At 33.4% G+C, this 20,696-nt stretch overlaps 2 protein-coding genes and 1 pseudogene across 4 annotated transcripts in view; 2 read left to right on the top strand and 1 right to left on the bottom strand.

The window, feature by feature from the left end:
• IL7 (interleukin 7) overlaps positions 1 to 2,845 on the top strand; it is a 73,841-nt gene extending 70,996 nt beyond the window's left edge. For both annotated transcript variants that reach the window (XM_054497865.2, XM_054497863.2), the window contains one exon: positions 1,787 to 2,845. In XM_054497865.2, coding sequence (XP_054353840.1) covers positions 1,787 to 1,906 — 120 coding nt within the window. In that variant the 3' untranslated portion in view covers positions 1,907 to 2,845. The remainder of the gene's footprint in view (positions 1 to 1,786) is intronic.
• An 8,630-nt stretch (positions 2,846 to 11,475) lies between these two features.
• LOC129042196 (renal cancer differentiation gene 1 protein-like) lies at positions 11,476 to 11,816 on the top strand (annotated as a pseudogene).
• A 4,044-nt stretch (positions 11,817 to 15,860) lies between these two features.
• The window catches only part of ZC2HC1A (zinc finger C2HC-type containing 1A), a 52,768-nt gene continuing 47,932 nt past the window's right edge, over positions 15,861 to 20,696 (bottom strand). For both annotated transcript variants that reach the window (XM_063668927.1, XM_054497862.2), the window contains 2 exons: positions 20,302 to 20,409; positions 15,861 to 18,305 (listed from right to left, as the gene is read on the bottom strand). In XM_063668927.1, the coding sequence (XP_063524997.1) occupies positions 18,140 to 18,305; positions 20,302 to 20,409 (274 nt within the window). In that variant the 3' untranslated portion in view covers positions 15,861 to 18,139. The remainder of the gene's footprint in view (positions 18,306 to 20,301; positions 20,410 to 20,696) is intronic.

The following is a 20,696-nucleotide window of genomic DNA, read 5'->3' as shown; positions in this document are numbered from 1 at the left end:
AAAGAAAGTTTGGAAAAGAAAGGTTGGGTGCGGTGGCTCACGCCTGTAATCCCAGCACTTTGGGGGTCCGAGGTGGGCGAATCACAAGGTGGAAAGATCAAGACCATCCTGGCCAACATGGTGAAACCCCGTCTCTACTAAAAATACAAAAATTAGCTGGGCGTGGTGCGCGCCTGTAGTCCCAGCTATTCAGGAGGCTGAGGCAGGAGAATCGCTTAAACCCAGGAGGCGGAGGTTGCAGTGAGCCGAGATCGCGCCACTGCACTCTAGCCTGGGCAACAGAGTGGGACTCTGTCTCAAAACAAAAAACAAAAAACAGAGCAAAAAAAAAAAAAAAAAAAGAAAAGAAAAGATAAAAACTATTTTCCCAGGATGCGGGGGTAAAACCAAGATTCTCTGTTTTTTACTTTTTAGTGAATGCTTATTCTCGGTGTCCGAGGAAAAGTATGAAACTTTCACATCTATATATTTCAAATCTGCTTAGGCAAATCAACTTCAACTTGTACTTAAAAGAATTGTCCAGGACCCCTTATTGAAAACAATATGAAAAGTTTGCCTTTATATTTCCCTTTGAGGTCTGTTGTTTAATCTTTGAAATGTATTCTTCAAAAAGTATGTGCTAGTGTTACTAAATACATGACAAAAAGAGATCTGAATTTGTGGCCAAATTAAAAATAGGACAGAGGAGCTCGAGATTCAGTCATTATATTTACTTGACATATATTTACTTGACCTTAGCAGCTTATTTATCTTCTTTGCAGATCAGTTTCTTCATCTGTGAAATGAGTTCAAATCATCAAGTCCATACGATGATTAAGCAAATAAAATGAAGTAAATTATGTAAAACACTGAGCACAATATATGACTGAGAGAATACCCAATAACTTGTTATCTAAATTATCTAGTTACCCAATAACTAGTTATAATAGTTTTTATATTGCTTGCACATCCATTTACTTGGTAGTGATTGTTGAAAACACTATGTTGATTTTCACCCTGAAGTCTGGGCTCAACTGTAAAGAGTGTTAAACAAACAACTGATATCACCTCCTGGTCTAGGAAGGGGTAAAAGTCATTGGTATGCTTTATATTTGTGATTAACTAGTTGTTATCTAAGTGAAGAATTATTCTACCCTGCACTATTCCCATTCTCACAGGTCAGAGGACTCAGAAATATAACTGAGTCTATACAGAGTTACTCCTTTATATGTCTGTTCATGCCAAGTATCTCTTTCTTCCTACAGGTTGTACAGGTAGCCCTTTTTAAGATTCTTGTCAGGTGCTAAAACCTAGCTTATGAGGAAGGCATCTGACATACTCTGGTGAAGGTTAATTGTTGGAGTAGACCTTAGGGTACAAGTTCCATCAGCTATATCCTTATTAATTATCTTTGACAAAATAATCTGAGTATTTTCAATGTTTATTCTTCTTCCCACTAAAAATACATTTTTCTAAATAAAAGAAACTCAACTGAGTAATCTACAATTACCTTTCTCATGAAATTCCAAACAGTGTTATTATGTCCACTGTTAAACTGTGAAAATGGCGGTCAGCTGATACAGCTCTTTGGAGAATCCTAAATCTTTAATCACACCAACCTTGAATTTTCTACATGTCAGTTATCACAAGGATAGTTAGAAATCATCGTCTTTAAAATGTCACACAAGATTCTACCTTTTCATTGCACCAGTTTTTCAGTATAAAGTAATATGATGAAAAATTAAGTATTTTAAAATATGTTTTTGTAAAAATGTGAAGTTTAAACTTTTAAAACTCTATTCTCTAGGAAGAAAATAAATCTTTAAAGGAACAGAAAAAACTGAATGACTTGTGTTTCCTAAAGAGACTACTACAAGAGATAAAAACTTGTTGGAATAAAATTTTGATGGGCACTAAAGAACACTGAAAAATATGGAGTGGCAATATAGAAACACGAACTTTAGCTGCATCCTCCAAGAATCTATCTGCTTATGCAGTTTTTCAGAGTGGAATGCTTCTTAGAAGTTATTGAATGCACCATGGTCAAAATGGATTAGAGCAATTGAGAAATGCATATTGTATTACTAGAAGATGAATACAAACAATGGAAACTGAATGCTCCAGTCAACAAACTATTTCTTACATATGTGAACATTTATCAGTCAGTATAATTCTGTGCTGATTTTTGTAAGACAATCCATGTAAGATCAGTTGCAATAATACTTTTCAAACCTGTTTAAATATTTCAAGACATTAAATCTATGAAGTATATAATGGTTTCAAAGATTCAAAATTGACATTGCTTTACTGTCAAAATAATTTTATGGTTCACTATGAATCTATTATACTGTATTAAGAGTGAAAATTGTCTTCTGTGCTGGAGATGTTTTAGGGTTAACAATGATATATGGATAATGCCCATGAGAATAAGAGAGTCATAAACCTTAAGTAAGCAACAGCATAATAAGGTCCAAGATACCTAAAAGAGATTTCAAGAGATCTAATTAATCATGAATGTGTAACACAGTGCCTTCAATAAATGGTATAGCAAATGTTTTGACGTGAAAAAAGGACTAATTCAAAAAAATAAAATAAAATAAAAATAAATTCACCTAGTCTAAGGATGCTAAACCTTAGTACTGAGTTACTTTGTCATTTATATAGACTATAACTTGTCCAAATAAGTTTGCAATTTGGGAGGTATATTTTTAAGATAATAATATATGTTTACCTTTTAATTAATGAAATATGTGTATTTAATTTTGACACTATATCTGTATATAAAATATTTTCATACAGCATTACAAATTGCTTACTTTGGATAACATTTCTCCTTTGATAAAATAAATGAGCTATGTATTAACACTGCCAGATTCAGTTAATAAATCTCAACAGAATTTTTAAGATGAGATTTTTAATACTTCACTGCTCTTTAATTTTCTACTTTCATTGAATATATGACCTTTAATAGCCTATTACCAACAATCAACATGAGACATTACTTTCTATGTTAAATTTTAGTCTTTTAAAAGAAACTTGTTTGGAAATGTCTGCAGTCTTCATTCACTGATAAAGGGAAATGGAAACACTATTCTAAGCAGGCCAGAATCTACAAATAGCTGTCAGTTTGCATTGCACTGAACTCACATCCTTCATGCTCTTTCTCAGCCTCATCACCATCTAGTTAGGTGCTGATGGGCTTTATTTGATCTATAGAAGATGCTCTGGTGACACCCTCAGTGTGTGTTGGTAACACCTTCCTGCCTTCTCTCACTTTCCTTGACCCGTATGACATTTCACCTTCACTGGTGCGATAGCTGTATAGAACTGTATACACTTCCATACAATTTACTGAACTGCCCCATTAACAGGACTTCGAGTCAAGTATTTTTTTCTGTTTGGTTATCACTGTTAACTCCAGAAAGATTAGTTGACTAATATTTTTTAGAAACAAATTACTCTTCACCAAGCTTTCTTTCTTCTGATGGACTTTTCTAGGTAGGTTAGGCTCCTTCCATCATAAAACATGGTCAACCATGTGGTACACCTCTACCCTGATTACTGGAGATATTAGTAAACCATTAGTTAGAGAAATGAGGGAATTTACATTTCTAAAGGTAAACTCTTGAAACTGTCCTTGAAAATGTTTCCTTCAAGGCTATCTATAATGTTCCCTAACAGTGTTAAATATATATATTCTCTCTGAGGTTGTGGTAAAATAGGGTCAATATTTTTTAAATGCTTGTTTAAAAATGCTATTAAAATTTTCTTCCTTGGTATCTGTCATTTGTTATAGTAGATTTGAATTTTTGAGAAAATTGGACTCAAACAGTGTATTCAGCTTGTACTGTGTGCCAAACGTTTGGAAAAATTACCCACACACTTAAACGGTTGCTTTTCTCTTCTTTGTTTCCTAGCCACTAGCAAGATAGGTTGGCTAATAATGATTTGAGAGAGTATAAGTATATCTACTCCACAATTAGAGACTTATCTCAATAAACATTTTCTTTTAAATATATATTTAAATGCTTTAAGTCAGCATTTTCTAAAGTTTGTCCCAAGAAATGCTAATCCCTGTCAATGCTACAAAAAGAAAAAAAAAATAAGGGGGGAAGATACTTATTTTTGATGCGAGTTAAATATTCTCTTGGAGGTTCACAATTCATATAAGTATATTAAAGTCTCTGAAAACTCATTCATGTAGCTGTGAAAAAAATTTAATAGTAATATAGTATTTCTAAAACTTATTTGATTATATAACATATTTTTACATTAAAAAACCCTAACCTAACACAAGGTTAATATAATTCATATAATTAAAGCTAATATAACAGCAAAGAGAATCCTGCTTTATACAAAGGGTTTCAGTTAAAAGTATTTTAAAACAGGTTTTCAGGGAATATGCTGAAGGAAATACTCTTTTCAGGAATAAGATAATTGTCTTAAAATTGATCCATGGGAAACCTGAACTAGAAAAGTTTCTTTGCGTTAGGCCATACTTTCATCGACAGCCAACTTAAGAAGGACATTTTCTTAACCCTACCATGCCATATAAATATTTCTCTAGAAACACGTATCTTGTACTGTAGGTCAGACAATCTTTATGGTGTTCTGTACGGGCAATCTTCATTCATCACGTTCTAACTGCTTAGAATGTTGTTGCAAATTCTACGCCAACCCTGCTTAAGGTTCAAAGGGCATCTCAATTCCTTTTCCTCAATTGCTATGACTTCCATGATAATTCTAGATAATATTAATGTATGTTCCCTTAGTTGTTCATAACACTTAAGCCTGCATCATTCATTATTATTTGACCAGATTCATCTTAGTACTTTATCTTAAATACAATTTAAATAATCTGTTCATTTGAAATGTTTTATCTACCCTAAAAGAATTATGATCTTTGTCTTCCCTTCAGCTCCTAAGGGGAAAAGCGAGACATATGGTAGTTAGCAAGTCTACAGGAACTGCATTGTGCCATTCTGTTATTAATATCCATTTAAATCATCTAGAAAACACATTTCTACAATAATTTACTTAAAGATGGGTATGATAGCACCAGAAAACATAACTAATTTAGGACAATATGGCCCAACTTTGTGTACTCAAAATCACCATGCATTCTGGGTGCATTCAGGATGATATGGCAGAATTTTCTTTGATTTCTAAATTTCATTTGTTGTGAAACATCTTTTGGCTTTGATTCTGACCAAATAATAGAATCTATGGAAATATCATAGGACAAGACAATGAAATAAGTAGGTGTATCGATAATTACAAATTCTAACAGTTTTTAATGTCTAAATATAAAAATACATGCAGTCATAGACCCATAAAGTTAATATTTGAGAAAGGTGCTAAATCATCGTTTTGTCTTGGGAATAATCTGGGGTTTGATTTGCATCCTTCACATAAAAAGTGGTAAGAATGAAGTACATTTTTCTAGATAAGGCAGCAATTTTCTAAACGGGGGAGAGGTCATTGTTACTTAAGATACTGTTCTAAAAGTGAACTAATTTCATATTCATATTTTACATGAAGAAAGTTAAGGCAAGTGGCAACATTAAAATGTAGTTGTTTAAATTATTGTTGATTACTGATTTATTCTTTTTCTTCAATCTAAGTGTTTCATTCTTTCTGAAGCTTTCCCATGCTTTCCTAGGTGGAAACGATCATTCCTTCATGTATGCCTCCACTGCTCAGCTCAACAAGTAACTCTTAATAACCTACCACCTGTTACCTCTGGGAGGGGGACATATGTTTACCAATTTCTATCTTCAATGCTTATCACAAATTTTCTTATATTTGAAATAATCTGATTCAAATGAGAACTTTAACCTAAAAATTTAATTGGAAAGAAAACCTTATAACATATTCTAGAAATGGTCCAAATACTATCACAAATGGAAGAAGTTCAGCTTGAAGAGCATCCAATCATGTGAGGTAAAAGTCTTCTAGTAGAACCAGCATGATCTTCCAGAAAATTACAAAGTAACCATTATCTACCCCATCATCTCCTTCTTGCCTGGCATCCCCAGAGCTGAAGAAAGGGAAGAAAAAAAATGGATTTGTTTTTTGCCATGAAAAATCCTAATGTAAAGACTAATGCATCTTGCTGCTTAAGAGAAAGGTGTTACTTTCACTCGGGGTAAATTAAATACTAGGATTGAGACTAATCTGTTCACAGCCAAATAGGGGTTTACTGAAGCTCCAACGTTTGAATAAAGACCACTTATTGGGAAGACGCAACACAAATACATATAATTCATTCACTCAACAAATATTTATTAAGCATCCATCTCTAGTGTGCCAGTTCTGGCCCTGGAGGTACAACAAAGTCCCTGCCTTCATGGAGCATATACCCTAGAAAAGGGAAAACAGTCAGAAAAAAGTTCCATGGGGAGAACATCAGAAAGATTGGTGGAGAAAGGTGGTATTTTAGGTTAGATGAAACAGGAAAGCTCCTTCAAAGAGGAGACATTTGAAAATATTTTATTGGTCTCAAATTTTTAACATATAATACATGACTGGCAATATTTACACATTTAATAAATTTAATTGAAGAATCAAAGTGATTTTGCAAGACATCAAAGCAGAATACATCTGCTACAGTACATGATGCCTTCACAGAAACAGATTAGGAAATTATTAAATGTTAGACTTTGAAGTATAGTGTATTGCCCTGAAGAGTTGCAAAGAGAGTAAAAAGCATTCCCATACACTCTTTACCAAGTTTCTGTTCCTCTAAGAAGAGATACTTACATAACCCTAATATATTTATCCAGACTAGAAGTTGGCATTTTTGTGTGTGTGATGGTGACTGTGCTATGCATTGTGGGATATTTAGTGGCATCCCTGGTCTGCACCCACTAGATGCCAGTGATCTCCTCCTCCCAAGTAATGACAGTCAAAAATGTCTCTATACTTTGTTCCTGGGAGACAAAAGTTACTACCACTTGAAACCATTGCTCTAGAAGTTGTATAGTTTTATGTTTTACATTTAGGTTCATGACTTAGTTGTGTACGAGACATAAAATGTGCATCAAGTTTCATTTTATGCATATGGACATCCAAGTGTTTCATCACCATTTGTTGAAAAGACTACTTTCTCAAATGAATTGCCTTTGCACTATTGTAAATTTTGGTAGACTATATTTATGTGTGCATATTTACGGATGCTCTGCTCTGCTCTGTTCTGATGATCTATGTATCCTTTCTCCAATACCACAGTTTTGATTACTATGGCTTTATAACATTTCTAGAAATTAGGTCATTTGAGTCCTCCAGTTTTTATTTTTCAAAGTTGTTTTGGCTATTCTAGTTGCTTTGCCTTTCTATGTACATTTTAGAATCAGTCTATCAAATCGGTAAGAAAAAGCTTGTTGGAATATCAACAGAGATTGCATGGAGACTACAGATTAAATTGGGGGAGAAATGGCATCTGTTCTCTGTTCTTCCTTGGGATTAATGAACATGGTATATATTTTTCTATTTAGTTTTTCTTTGAATTCTTTCCTTAGTGTTTTATAGTTTTCAGCATACATATTCTACAACTATTTAGTTAGATATATGCATGACTATTTATTTGGGTTTGTATGCACGTGTGCTTTTACAAATGGTATTGTAATATTCCAATTCGGAATTCATGGCCGATATATAGGAATGACTCACTTTTGTATATTGTTCTTATATCCTATGGATATAGGATTATTAAACTCACTTATTAGTTCTAGCTGTTTATGGAGTGAGATTTTCTACAAAGACAGTAATGACATCTGCAAAACAGAAATCATGCCTTCTGTGAACATAGAACCTTTTGAAATCTCACTTTTAAAATTCTTAATTTATCTTCTGCATAGCCCCTCCCCCAGCCAAGATTTTGTCAACTTACTTTCTGATGTTTGTATTATAAAAATAAGATATATTGAATTTGCATTTTAAAATTACCCATTGCCCCCTTATCAGAAGGTTTGGATACATATTTCTCAGGAGTTTGTCACTCTACTGCTATTAAGAAACTCAGCACTAAATTAATAGTCATAAAGAGTTATGATACATTTCTACATTTCCACTTCAAGCAAATTTCAAATTTTCTAGTTTGACTCTGAAAATGTAAACAAATACTTGTTATTGAAATATGTCAATCATTCCTTGGAATGTCAACATGACCTGAAAAGGATTCTGCACTATTAATTCTTCTAAGTGGCCATGTTCTTTAATCATGTGAACTCATTCCTCTGTCCCAACTAAAGGGAAGAGAGAATAGGGCAACTCCCCTAAGTGCAACTAATTAACAGGCTGGCTAATGATCTATTATATATGTCATGCAGCTTGAAAAGATGTGGTGATTTAGGTGCTCTACGCCAGGAATTACAACCACAATCTCACATAAATTTGCTCCAAATCACAATTAAAAGGAGAGGAAGTTGCAAGGTTTAATTAAGTTGGGCACTGGCAAGCTGAAAGAAAAGGGAAGCAAAAAAGATACACCACAGTGAAGAAGACAACAGAGAATGGAGAGATGAACTAAGAGAGGCATAGAGGCCCACAGATGTACCAGTCCTTAGAGTTTTCTCAGGACCTAATGGTCTCAGGACCAGTTCTAATCCATATGCACCTTCTGTCAAACCCTTTTTCTCAAGGTAACTAAAAGGATCTCTGCCCCTTATATATGAAAGTTCTATTGAGATTATTTTACATTGAAGAAGGAGGAAATGAGAATGAAAAGCAAATTTATGAACATTAGGGTACTATATTAAGAAACTAGAATTAATGACTAATCTTTGCATCCTAAGCAAGACAAAGTAGTTGAGTCAATAACAAACATGGCTTTATTTCTAATGAGTGGGACTAAGGATGAGAGATTAGGGGACTGGAGTGCACTATTAAGGAAATTGATCATTTTGTTTTACACTCAGGTTGGGGAGGAAAGTCTCAGTTTGCTTCAACTCTACATTATACCATGTAATACTTTAAAACTGAGTGCTAAGAATACTTAATTTGATCAATAGCTGTGACCACTTTAGGCAGGAATGGGAGACAACTATTTTCTCTTGCTTTTATGTCTCACTAATTTAGGGGCTAAAAAGTATATTCAGGTTATATGTTTAAGCCAGATCAGGTCACTCTCCTATTCCCATCTTACTCTGAGTAAGCTAAAGTCATATGAATGGACTCTAAAGCATACATAATCTGGCTGGCTGGTTACACGACTCATTTTCTACTCTTTTCCATGCACACACCATTCCAGAGGCACTGGGCTCTCACCACAGAGCCTGTGCGCTTATTTAACCCTTTTCATGAAATACTCTTTCCTCTCTTGTACATTCGCACATATCAATCATATTGAATACCCTAACAGAAAGCACTAAAAGTTAAAGGAAAATAATCCAAGAAACAAGTATAGTAAACAAAAAAGATATACAATAATGGCTCACCTCTCTTTCAGGTCTGTGCTCAAATATCACTTTTTCAATGAAATCATCCCTGAACACTCTATCTAAAATTGTAACCCTCTTCCACCCTCCCTCACATTTCCCTTCTAACCACCCCCATGCTTTTTCTCCATAGCATTGTCAGAATTTAATATGAAGCATATTTACTTGCTTGACATATTTATTTTCAATCTTCATCTATTAGAATGTGAGCTTAAAAAAAAAACAGATTTTTGACTGCTTTGTTCACTGCACCTAAAATAGTGCCTGGTGGGAATTAAATAAAATAAATTTTTGATCAACATCTAACATGCACATATATCTAACATTATGTAATAAATAATTCATAACATTTACTGAGGCCTATTAAATGTCACAGATTGTGGCAAAGATTTTATACATGTTACTGATAATCCTCAAATTCATCCTGCAAGATACATATAATTATACTTGAAGCATACTTCTTAAATTCAGTTTGTGCTTATCTAACACTATGATTGGGTTAACGAAGACGTCTTGTTTCAGTATATTGAATATTCTTTCCTGTAAAATATGATTTTAACATTAACACATCCTCCATTACTACAGCCACTGTAAAAGGAAAGCACAAGTTAGACCAAATTTGGTTGTTGAAGAGTTTTTGACTGCAAACAGCAGATCCGAGTCTAATCAGTTTAAGCAAATAATAATAATAATAACTAAAAGCTACCGGGAAATGCATAGAATCTCTGGGAGAGCCAGATAGTCAAGTTTCGAGGCTGTTCAGCCAGAAACAATGCCCAAGTTATAATCACCAACTTGGCACTCCTTCTGGCTGAACAGCCTCCAAACTTGGAGGGGAGGACAGTCAAAGTGCTACCACGGGGAACAGGCCACATGTTGCAATAAGGGTGTCACTTCTTGATGCTCTGCCACAGCTACCTTAGAAGCTCAGTGTCTCTCCACTAAACTCCACCATCCTCACTAGGAAATGGAGGCTGCAGTGTCCATTTCACATTACTTGTTTCAGAATCCAAGCCTGTTCAGCAGTTCCCAAGTCACATGAATACTCCCTCGCTGTAAGAAAGTATAGAAAACTATAAATTCTAGCTACAATTTTGATGCAGTGAAATTTTCACCATGGAAAATTTGCCAAACATAGGATTTTCAAAAGGTGCTAGCCATAATGATGACAAATGCCCATTACAGATAATAACAAAATTTAGATTTGAAATACATCACAAATCAAAACAATTTTTCAGTAGTAGACATGAGTTGGGCAGTGTTTTATATTGTCCAATGTTTTCTACTTAAAATATGGTATCTGAGCCAATAAATGATAAGACCTCTTCCTCCTCAAAAATAGCTTTCGGGTAATGACATCAGTGAGAAACAATCTTTCTACTGATATGAGAGGGAGAAACATGACAGTGTTTACTAAAAGGGAAGGGCATGAGAATAGACTGCCTCAGAGAGGGTATAAAGCTACTCTAGCATACAAGTTGCTTATTCAAATGGCGTTTTGATTTCATTGATAGTAAGACATATGGAAAAACCTATTTTTGAATTTTCAAATTAATAGTTAATTGAATAGCATGTTTCCAAAGTGAATCACAGTTAAGGAATTAATGTTTAAAATAAAATTTTAAGTTCCTGATGTTTCTTGAAGAGTTTATATGAGTTTTCCCTATAAGAAATATAAGTTTGACAAGATAAGTAAAAATATATATTTTAAAACTTTCTAGTTCTTAAAATGTTCCCCTTAACAATAATTAGAAGAAAAATAAAACTTTTTTTAAAAATTAAGCTTTAAATAGGCAAATATATGAAAACAGACCTAAATATTTCATACATATGTAGATATACAGAAATGTAAATATATATTCACCCCAGCCCAACAATAGCATGGCAAAATACCTCTTAAATATTTAGATCAACTGTTTTTATTCTATGCCCTATGCAGTAAAACTGTGCTTGTATTACCTGGACTCTTAAAATCATAGGTGATAAAAAGAGAAAGAAAAAAGAACCTGTTTTAAAATGTCCTCTTGCTGGTCGGATTCTGAGCTCCTAGCTCTTCCCCATGGCTGACCTCGAGGACTTGTGGGTTTCTTCACCAGCCCCCAGAACCTCCCTTTTCTCCTTCATCTTCAGATGCCTTTTGGCATCTTCCCCATGCAACCAGTGAGTTTGGGCTGGCCAGTTCTGAGCAGGAACAACGGCCAAATGGTAGACCTGCTGGAGAAAGTGGAAATGCAGATCAGAGATGCAGCATTTTCATTAACCAAATTTCTTGAGGTCACATCTGCAGTATCAGCTCAAGTGGAATAGCTTGTCTTCAAATGTACAGAAAATGCATGTTTCCTTAAAACCTGGCGGGACCTCTTGAAACAAGGCTATGATTCTTTGAAATCTGATGACTGATTTGGCATGCTTAGTTATTAATGATTGTGTAATAACTCATACTTCCTCATATACGATATTTGCATATGTACTACATGTATAGAATGATCTCTTTCCAGCAGTTCTGTATATACTCAGAATGAAATTTTTCTTGGTTTTCTTGGCTTTTGTGAAAGCAGAAGGCTGATGCTATTTTTATTGCTGACCAGTACTTGTTTATCCATTAATATTTTCTGCCCTCTAAACTTTTGTATAATCCTTTATGAAAGTTAATTTCATCAGTATATAGTTAATATTAATACTGCCAAAGTGCTACCAGTGGCAAACTAGGTAGATCGTTATTTGTTTTCAACAAGATGCCAAGCATCTCAGAGTTTGAAGTTGAGCTTCAGCTTAAATACAAAGGGAGGTAATTTTAAGGTTGCCAGTGATAGATCCAGTTCCATTAGGTTTAGTTCTCTAGAGCTAATGATTGTTTCTGATTTATTTCTATATCCCTAGCACCTAAAACAGTGTCACACAATAGTCACTAAATGTTTATTGAATAAAAGAGTCGACAAACATAATTAAAAGCTATTTTTCTTCCTATATATAGCATGAAGATTGTAATTGCTTCTCTAGAAAATGTATGAATCCAAACTTTACTAACTTGAGGAAAACCATTCTCTTTACAGAGATTTGAACTTTGATGACAGCTTTTAAATATATATATATATATATTTGTACTTCTATATTTTCATAGAAGGCTTTCGTTTGGAAAATGAAAGACTATCTACAAAGAATGCATATATTCCCCCCGTTTTTTATGGTTATTACTTTTACAGTTCTTTTTTTTGTGGTTGACATTTTTATATGTTTGATTGCTATCTTTAAAGTGCCTTATCAAATTTATGGCTCTGTGCTGTTACTTTCTGAGCTTCGCAAGTTGTTTACATAATAATTATAAAGAAGTTACTTTGTTTCCGATGTATCAAACTTAAATGATGTGATTGTTTTTCTATTATTTGACCTTAGTGACAATGTTCTATTTTGCTTATACTGTATATATATTGCTTTTGGTGTTTTGTATTATGTGCCAAGGATAAGCCAATTAATTATCTACCATATATAACTTCTGAACATCTTTGATATGGCATGTTAATTCTTTGTAGATATGGAGATACGTACAGAACTATATTCTAAAGCCCCACAACGGGGCTATGAAAGGGGACAGATGGATGGGCAAAGAAGAGTTTTGTTTATCATATTAGATCATAATTCTTGATTAGTTTTCTTAGTTAAAGATCACACATAGGGTGTGATTTCTATACCAAAGACATGCTTATTTCAGTATAAAAAAATAGTTTTCTTACACATCCTGAAAATTGCGATTTTTTAAATGTGCAAAATCTTGTCGAAAGCAAAAAATAAAAATTTCAAAATTAAAAAAATAGAATGTCCTCTTGAATGAAATTTAGGAAAAATAATTTCATTAAAATTATACCTATAGTTGACAGGCCGCTTTCAGCAATACAGCTATTATAAAAACAAACTAGCTTAACTAGATCACAGGACATTTGTGGACATTAGAAAACAATGTAAAAGGTGGCAGTTTCAGATTAAATATTGGCAGATGGACATGAGTAACTTTGAAAAACAGAAACCCATTTGCTTTTTAAAAATTATAATGGTAATGTGCACTTATTTTAAAAATTGACAATATACAAAATATAAAAGATAACTTACCAAATATCCTTTGATAGAAATAAGCACAGTAGATTGAGAAATATATTTCTAGTCTTTTGTCTGTGCACTTTTTTATGTAATTGGAATATTTTATATACAAACGTTATTTGAAAATTTTTATCTTATCAATAAAACAACCTTGTTATGCCATGAAAATTATTTAAAATTGCTTTAATGGCCAATTTCTTCAATTTTATCACTATATAGTACTATTAATCATGTTTTGCATAAATATTTTCCTATACTTCAGATTATTTCCCTAAGTGTGTCTTAGAAATAAAATTACTAGGTTATGAAGCACAAATGTTTTAAAGGCTTTTAACGTAAATTTAGTTGACCTTTTCAAAAAGTATGATCAATTTATACTTCCACCATCAGTACATAAGAGCATTCATCTTAACGCCCCATGACAGGTTTTAAGTTTTATGATAATTTAAGATTGCTGACTTGATGAGTGAAAATCCGCATTTCACTGTTAACTGTACTTGACACTACTCAGCACTACTGGCTGTCTCCTATCCCCAGCCTCACTGTTGCAAATTCAAAGTAGGTGCAGAAGTAGAGGTATTTGGGCAGAGAAAAAAGAGACGAAAAATTGAGATAAGATTGAATAGCTGGAATTATCAGTAACTTTTACTCAACATCTCTTTTCCTCAGTCCTCAGGACTACAGAAGCAGTTCACATTTTACAGATCAAATGGACTACACACACATTCTTTCCACTGCAAATCGTCCTTTCTCCACTAGAAGGTAAAACAGTTCTTGCTCATACTCTGGTTTCCTCCCAAGCGTTGGCACAAGGAAGGAAAGAAAAAATGGGAAATGCTCAGCTGTATAATTTATTGTTGTAAGAACCTCCCTCTTTAATATTTCTGCCACACTTTTTGGTACCTTCATGATAAACAAAAGTTCCATTAAAATAAATCACTTATTTTTGTCCCACGTTGTAATTGTCTGTTTAGGTATCAGTTTCTCCAAATAAATTGTATCAACTTGAGGGCAGACACTTAATCACATCTTATTCTCTTGATCCCCATCATTGCATAACCAGAAAGAGCACATAAAGTGTTTTTCAATGGTAAGTACAAAGCTTTAGCTTTGTGCACCTTACAGTAGTTGGTCTAACCACTTATTAGCTCCTATTTAAATAGATGACACTCTTTTGTGTTAGATAATGTTAAATTAGAATAGAGGATTGGGGAAAAAACATCCTTATCTTAAATGAGACTATAACCTACTAAACTGTGGTAGAACTAAGATGAAATATTAAAATAATATTTCAAGGAGTATTTACTAATCCATGTATTGTCCATAAGTGATATGCTTGAGATGCATAATTTTGCTAACAAAATATCGTGAAGTGTAATTATTAAATATCTCTATCAATTACTGCAATCCTGGTGCCCCAGTTGAGCTGGGCAAAATTTCTAAAATATAAACACATTATTAAAATCACAACAAAACAAAGAAAACTACCCTTATAGATCTCTGTAATATCGTGTTGTCAAAAAATCATATGTATATTGCTGAGAGGCCTTTAAAAAGAATAGGCCAGTAATATTATGAAATAATTATCCAAATGCACCCTCTAGTGGCTAAAAAGCAATTCACATACGAGCTAAGCAAAACTGTGTTTAAAATAAGGAGGAGCATTGAGTAACATTTAACTGAAATTTTTCTAAATGAAAATAAAAATTGTGGCTTTAATTTCTCCATAGCTCTATTTAATAATATAGTCATTTGAAAAAAATCAATGTATCTCAATACTAAAAAATACTTACCATGTAAAATACATACACATTCAATGAAAATAAATACCCAAGCGTTCTGATGATTCTTTGTTATGTGTGTTTTCTAATATTTTTTTCATCTCCAGAGCTTCTACTCATGGTTAAGTGTTCACCTCTAACCTAAGGAAAAAAATTAAACATGTCTAATCTGAAATTTTCACTAAATTCCTTTTTAATTTTAAATGTGGTCTAAAATATTATTCATCACAAATAACTTTACCATTAAACTGTAAAGTTCTTAACTAGAAACATCCATGTTTCCTATTAACCTTGACATCACAAATGTTTGTGATTGCTAAATATATTGTCTATGAAGACAATGCCTTAAAAAACTTGTAACAAAAACATTTCTAATACTTTGATGTCAGAAAACACTTCAATAAAATGGTAATACATTTTAAAAAGCTGATGGCATAAGAATACAGCCAATGAAAAGCTACTTTTTATTTGTAAAAATCTGTATTTTTGACTTCAAATATTTTATTTATATTTCATTAGGTTCCTATCTTTCTATGTATGGCTAAAAGACATCAGTGAATACGAACTAGCATTTTTATGCTTCATGTCTTTATTGAATAGGTTCAAATATGAAGACATTATTGGTGAAAAAACAAAAAACAAACATATAGTGGACAAGAAATAATAGTCACCACAATCATCTTACTTTTTCAACCTAACACAATTCATAATAATACATAAGCAATTTTTACATTTTTAATCTTACAATCATCTTTTATTCTACCATACTGTCAAATACTTGTGAAAATAAATAAAAATAAAATACATGATGCATAGGAAGATTTTTTTTAAACTGAACTATTGCACAAATCAATGTGAGAATATGCAAGTAATATAAAAATGCATTTAAATATATTGTCACAACATATTTCATAAGTCATAAATCTATTTCACCTACTGTTTATAATCTCTGGGCTCTGGAACTAGATGATTTCTTACCAACTCATCTCCTTGTGGTACATTATAACATTTATTTACTACTGTAAAATTCAGTGAGAAACAAATGTGTGCCAATTATTTATCTATCCTTTCCTTGAGCAGACAAAAAGAATTATGTGGTCTTAAAAAAATACTTGAAAAAAAAACAGTGCTCAGTCTTAGATAAAACAAGTTTAAAGTTCTTCATATGATTTATAACAGAAGTGATTTAAATGGAAATCTAATACGTGCATTCATCTTCTAAATTCATTACAGCTTATTTTAGTTGATGGACTATTTGTTTGTTTGTTTTGACCAATATGACTGAATAAAGATAACTGAGGGGAAAAAATTAATAACTAATCAGGAAAGAAACTGTAAGTAAAATGACAATTCCTATTAAGTTTTAACTCCTGCCCTAACTAAACTAAGCTAATAAATTTTAGAGAAATTATAAGCCACAATTCTTTACATTGTGTCTTATAGTTGATCAGAATCATAAACCAAAAAAAAGCTACGAATTATATAAAAGATTTGCTTGTACCTTTACAGTAAGATCAAAGCTCTCTTAGGTTTGATTGAATAGAAATTACTACAGAATTACTGCCATCAAGGCAATCTACTACTAACTACTATGCTATACTGAAAGTGACAATGATTAAGAGCTGTGTCGTGATCAGGTTAAAGAGAAAAAAATAATTAAATTTGTGTGTATGTTTAATTAGGTAAGTCAATTATGCACTAAAACAATACATTTTCAGTGGGTTCTTATTGTGACGTGAATGGTGTTTCAACATTAAATGCTAAAGATGAAAATATGAGTAGGAAAATTAGATATTCTCTTAACCTACTCATAACTACCTGTACTTCCAAGAAAAAAAAAATTCAAATATTTTTTATCTGCATGCTCTGCACTAATGATTAGTTACCACAACTATTATGATTAGGTGAAGTGATTTAAGATGCATTAAAATAATTTATTCTAAATTCAGATACAAAAAATTATATGTTTTTAAACATGTAAGATTTTGCAGGGAATTCTGTGCCTTCTATATTAAATAATTACATTTTCAAATACAGCAAAAAATGAACTAGCAAATTAAAACTATCTTCATGGGTTATGGAAAAGGAAGAAAAAAGTGAAATCTGGAAAAACAATTGGAAGTAAAAAAATATGTTCAACGAATACATACAGAAGTAAAAGAAATCAGTTATAAATAGAACAAGATAGATTTGTATTTTTAGTCTTGTGTTTTTGCAAAGGAAATTGCATAATTACATTTTTACAAAACGAGTAAGATGTTTAAATTATGTAACTAATAGAGGGTTTTTTTTTTTCCTCTTACTTTTTCAGATTTATAAAATAATTTGTTGACATACTCTACAGGAGTGACCTTAACATACCTAATGGTAACTAAAACCGTTCTCTTTAATTACAAAATTCCCAGCATCTATCCTACTATGATACTATCTGAAGATAAGCACCAATAATACAAATGTTTATTCAAATTTTTTGCTCAAAGTTATACTTATCCTAAAGCTTGAAGGGCTAAGCACTAGAGTATGAGAGTTTGTGGAAATGTACTTCATGTGCTTTAACAACAACAGAAAAGTAACACCTAAATTAATCGTTCCATTTGAAATTATTTTCTAACAGATAAGTGAATATTTCCTTGAATGACACAGTCTGGGGTACCAGATATTTATTATATACAGTATATGTACACATATAAACACACACACATTACATAGCGAAAAGATTACGTTCCAAAATTGACTGGAAATGGTATTTTGAGTATTTTTAGCACAAACTAACTAAAGGATGTGCTCTGGCTGTCCAAGCAGCAATAATCATAAACTCTGAACTCGGCTTTTTTTTTTTTGAGATTCTATTCATAGAATCATTCTTCGAATGCCACATTCACAGCAAAACTTGGCCCATTCTACAGGGTATTTAGTCCCACACTCATGGCAGAATTTTGATAAGTTTCCAGGTGAATTTCCTTCAATGCCTTTAATATTTCCACCATTAAGGGAAGATGCAGAGTCTCCATCTGGCCTAAAAAAGTAAAGAAACAATGAAAAGATAAAAGTTCATATCAGTAGTTTTCAACCCATAACCCTGGAGAAACAGGACATAAATATAACAATTAGCCTGCTTAATCTCATTTTTAATATTCCTCTAGTTCAAATTTAAAAAAATCCTTGTTAGTAAATACTATAATTCTCACATTTTTTCTTTAACATTATATTTATCTGTGTTACGAGAATTTATCATGACTAAATGCAGCCATGCTTTCTGTATTAGTCTGTTCTCACATTGCTATAATGAACTACCTGAGACTGGGTAATTTATAAAGAACAGAGGTTTAACTGACTCACAGTTCTGCAGGCTCTACAGAAAGCTTGGTTGGGGAGGCCTCAGGAAACTTATTCATAGCAGAAGGCAAAGGGGAAGCAAGCATGTCTTACACGGTGGGAGCAGGAGGAAAAAAGAGAACGGGCAGGTACTACACAGTTTTAAACAATCAGATATGTTGAGAACTTGCTACCACAAGAACAGCAATGGGGAAGTCCACCCCCATGATCCAATCGCCTATCACCAGGCCCCTCCTCTAGCGTTGAGGGTTACAATTTGACATGAGATTTGGGCAGGACACAAATCCAAACCACATCGCTTTCCATCTGTTCTTTGTGCTAGGAATTTACTACACTGGGAGCAGAATGAACATTTATGATGTCCTTTCTGCAAACCCATCTCTAAAGAGAACCCAACCATGAAGAAAGATAGAGATCCTTAGGTTTCAAGTCTCTCTCCTTGGTCACAAGGATTGTGAGGTGATACTTCTAGTATTTATTTTTTTATTATTTAATGATATTAAATTATTGTGATGCAAAAAATAACAAACTCTTATGCATGCCCTCACAGGGAGGTCTCTATTATCTATTAACAAAACATAGTAGGCCGGGCGCGGTGGCTCACACCTGTAATCCCAGCACTTTGGGAGGACAAGGCGGGTGGATCATGAGGTCAGGAGATCAAGACCATCCTGGCTAACACGGTGAAACCCCGTCTCTAATAAAAATACAAAAAAATTAGCCAGGTGTGGTGGCGGGCACCTGTAGTCCCAGCTACTCGGGAGGCTGAGGCAGGAGAATGGCGTGAACCTGGGAGGCGCAGCTTGCAGTGAGCCGAGATTGCGCCACTGCACTCCAGCCTGGGTGACAGAGCGAGACTCCATCTCAAAAAAAAAAACAAAAAAAACAAAAACAAAAACAAAAAACACAGTAATAAAGGTAAAATAGATGCTAGATGAACTACACACTATAACAACATTTTTTTTTTTTGAGATGGAGTCTCGCTCTGTCACTGAGGCTGGAGTGCAGTGGCCCCATCTCAGCTCACTACAACCTCTGCCTCCCAGGTTCAAGCAATTCTCCTGCCTCGGCCTCCTGAGCAGTTGGGATTACAGGTGTGCAACACCACGCCTGGCTAATTTTTCTACTTTTAGTAGAGACAGGGTTTCACCATGTTGGCCAGGCTAGTCTCAAACTCCTGACCTCAGGTGATCCACCTGCCGCAGCCTCTCAAATTGCTGGGATTACAGGTGTGAGCCACCACAACTCCTTATCCATTCCAGTTTTATCATGAGACTGCAGCAGTTCAATGACATCTGCAGGGCTTCCCTTCTGATTCTAGTTCTTTTGCTATTTTGCCAGCACATCTGCAGTTACCTCCTCCACTGAAGTCTTAAGTCCCTCAAAGTCATCCATGAAGTTTGGAACAACTTCTTCCAAACTCTTATTAATGTGGATATTTTGACCTCCTCCCATAAATCACATACGTTCTTAGTGGCATGTAGAAGGGTTAATCCTTTACAGAAGGTTTTCAGTTTACTTTGCCCAAATCCATTAGAGGTGTACAACTTAAAAGCCAGATTAAAAGAAAAAAATCAGGTTTTCTATAAATAGCTTGTTACTTACTTTTGTATATGGTCCTTGGAAAACTATCATATACCATATTTTAGTTATTGGGATAGCAGAGCTAAACATACCTGTATATGTAGCTCTCAGTATATGTTTTTCGTTTGTTTGTAAGCACACCTGGGGCAGGATTTCTTGCCAAACTAGGTGGTGTGGAATTTCGGGGTTTGACATTAGCTCTATGAAAAAGAGAAAAAATAATGGCAAAGTATTGAACAGTGAGCATGTATTTCTCAAATTACCTATTCACATGATTAGAAAGAACACTTAGAAGCTTCAGAGAAGTTCAAAAGATTAAAGTCCCAGTAATTATTTTAAATCTGAAAGCAAATAGTAGTTAATATTAAAGATAAACCAAAGAATTTTGCATTTACTAACACTATTCTGATAGTAAATAAAATCAACTAAAATATGTATATATGCTTTACATGAAATTTATAAGGTAATCATTCTGAAAGATACATTT

This window comes from Pongo pygmaeus, chromosome 7 (assembly GCF_028885625.2).
Source record: "Pongo pygmaeus isolate AG05252 chromosome 7, NHGRI_mPonPyg2-v2.0_pri, whole genome shotgun sequence".
In the NCBI taxonomy this organism is placed as follows: domain Eukaryota; kingdom Metazoa; phylum Chordata; class Mammalia; order Primates; family Hominidae; genus Pongo; species Pongo pygmaeus.
This window is presented reverse-complemented; position numbering and strand designations above follow the sequence as displayed.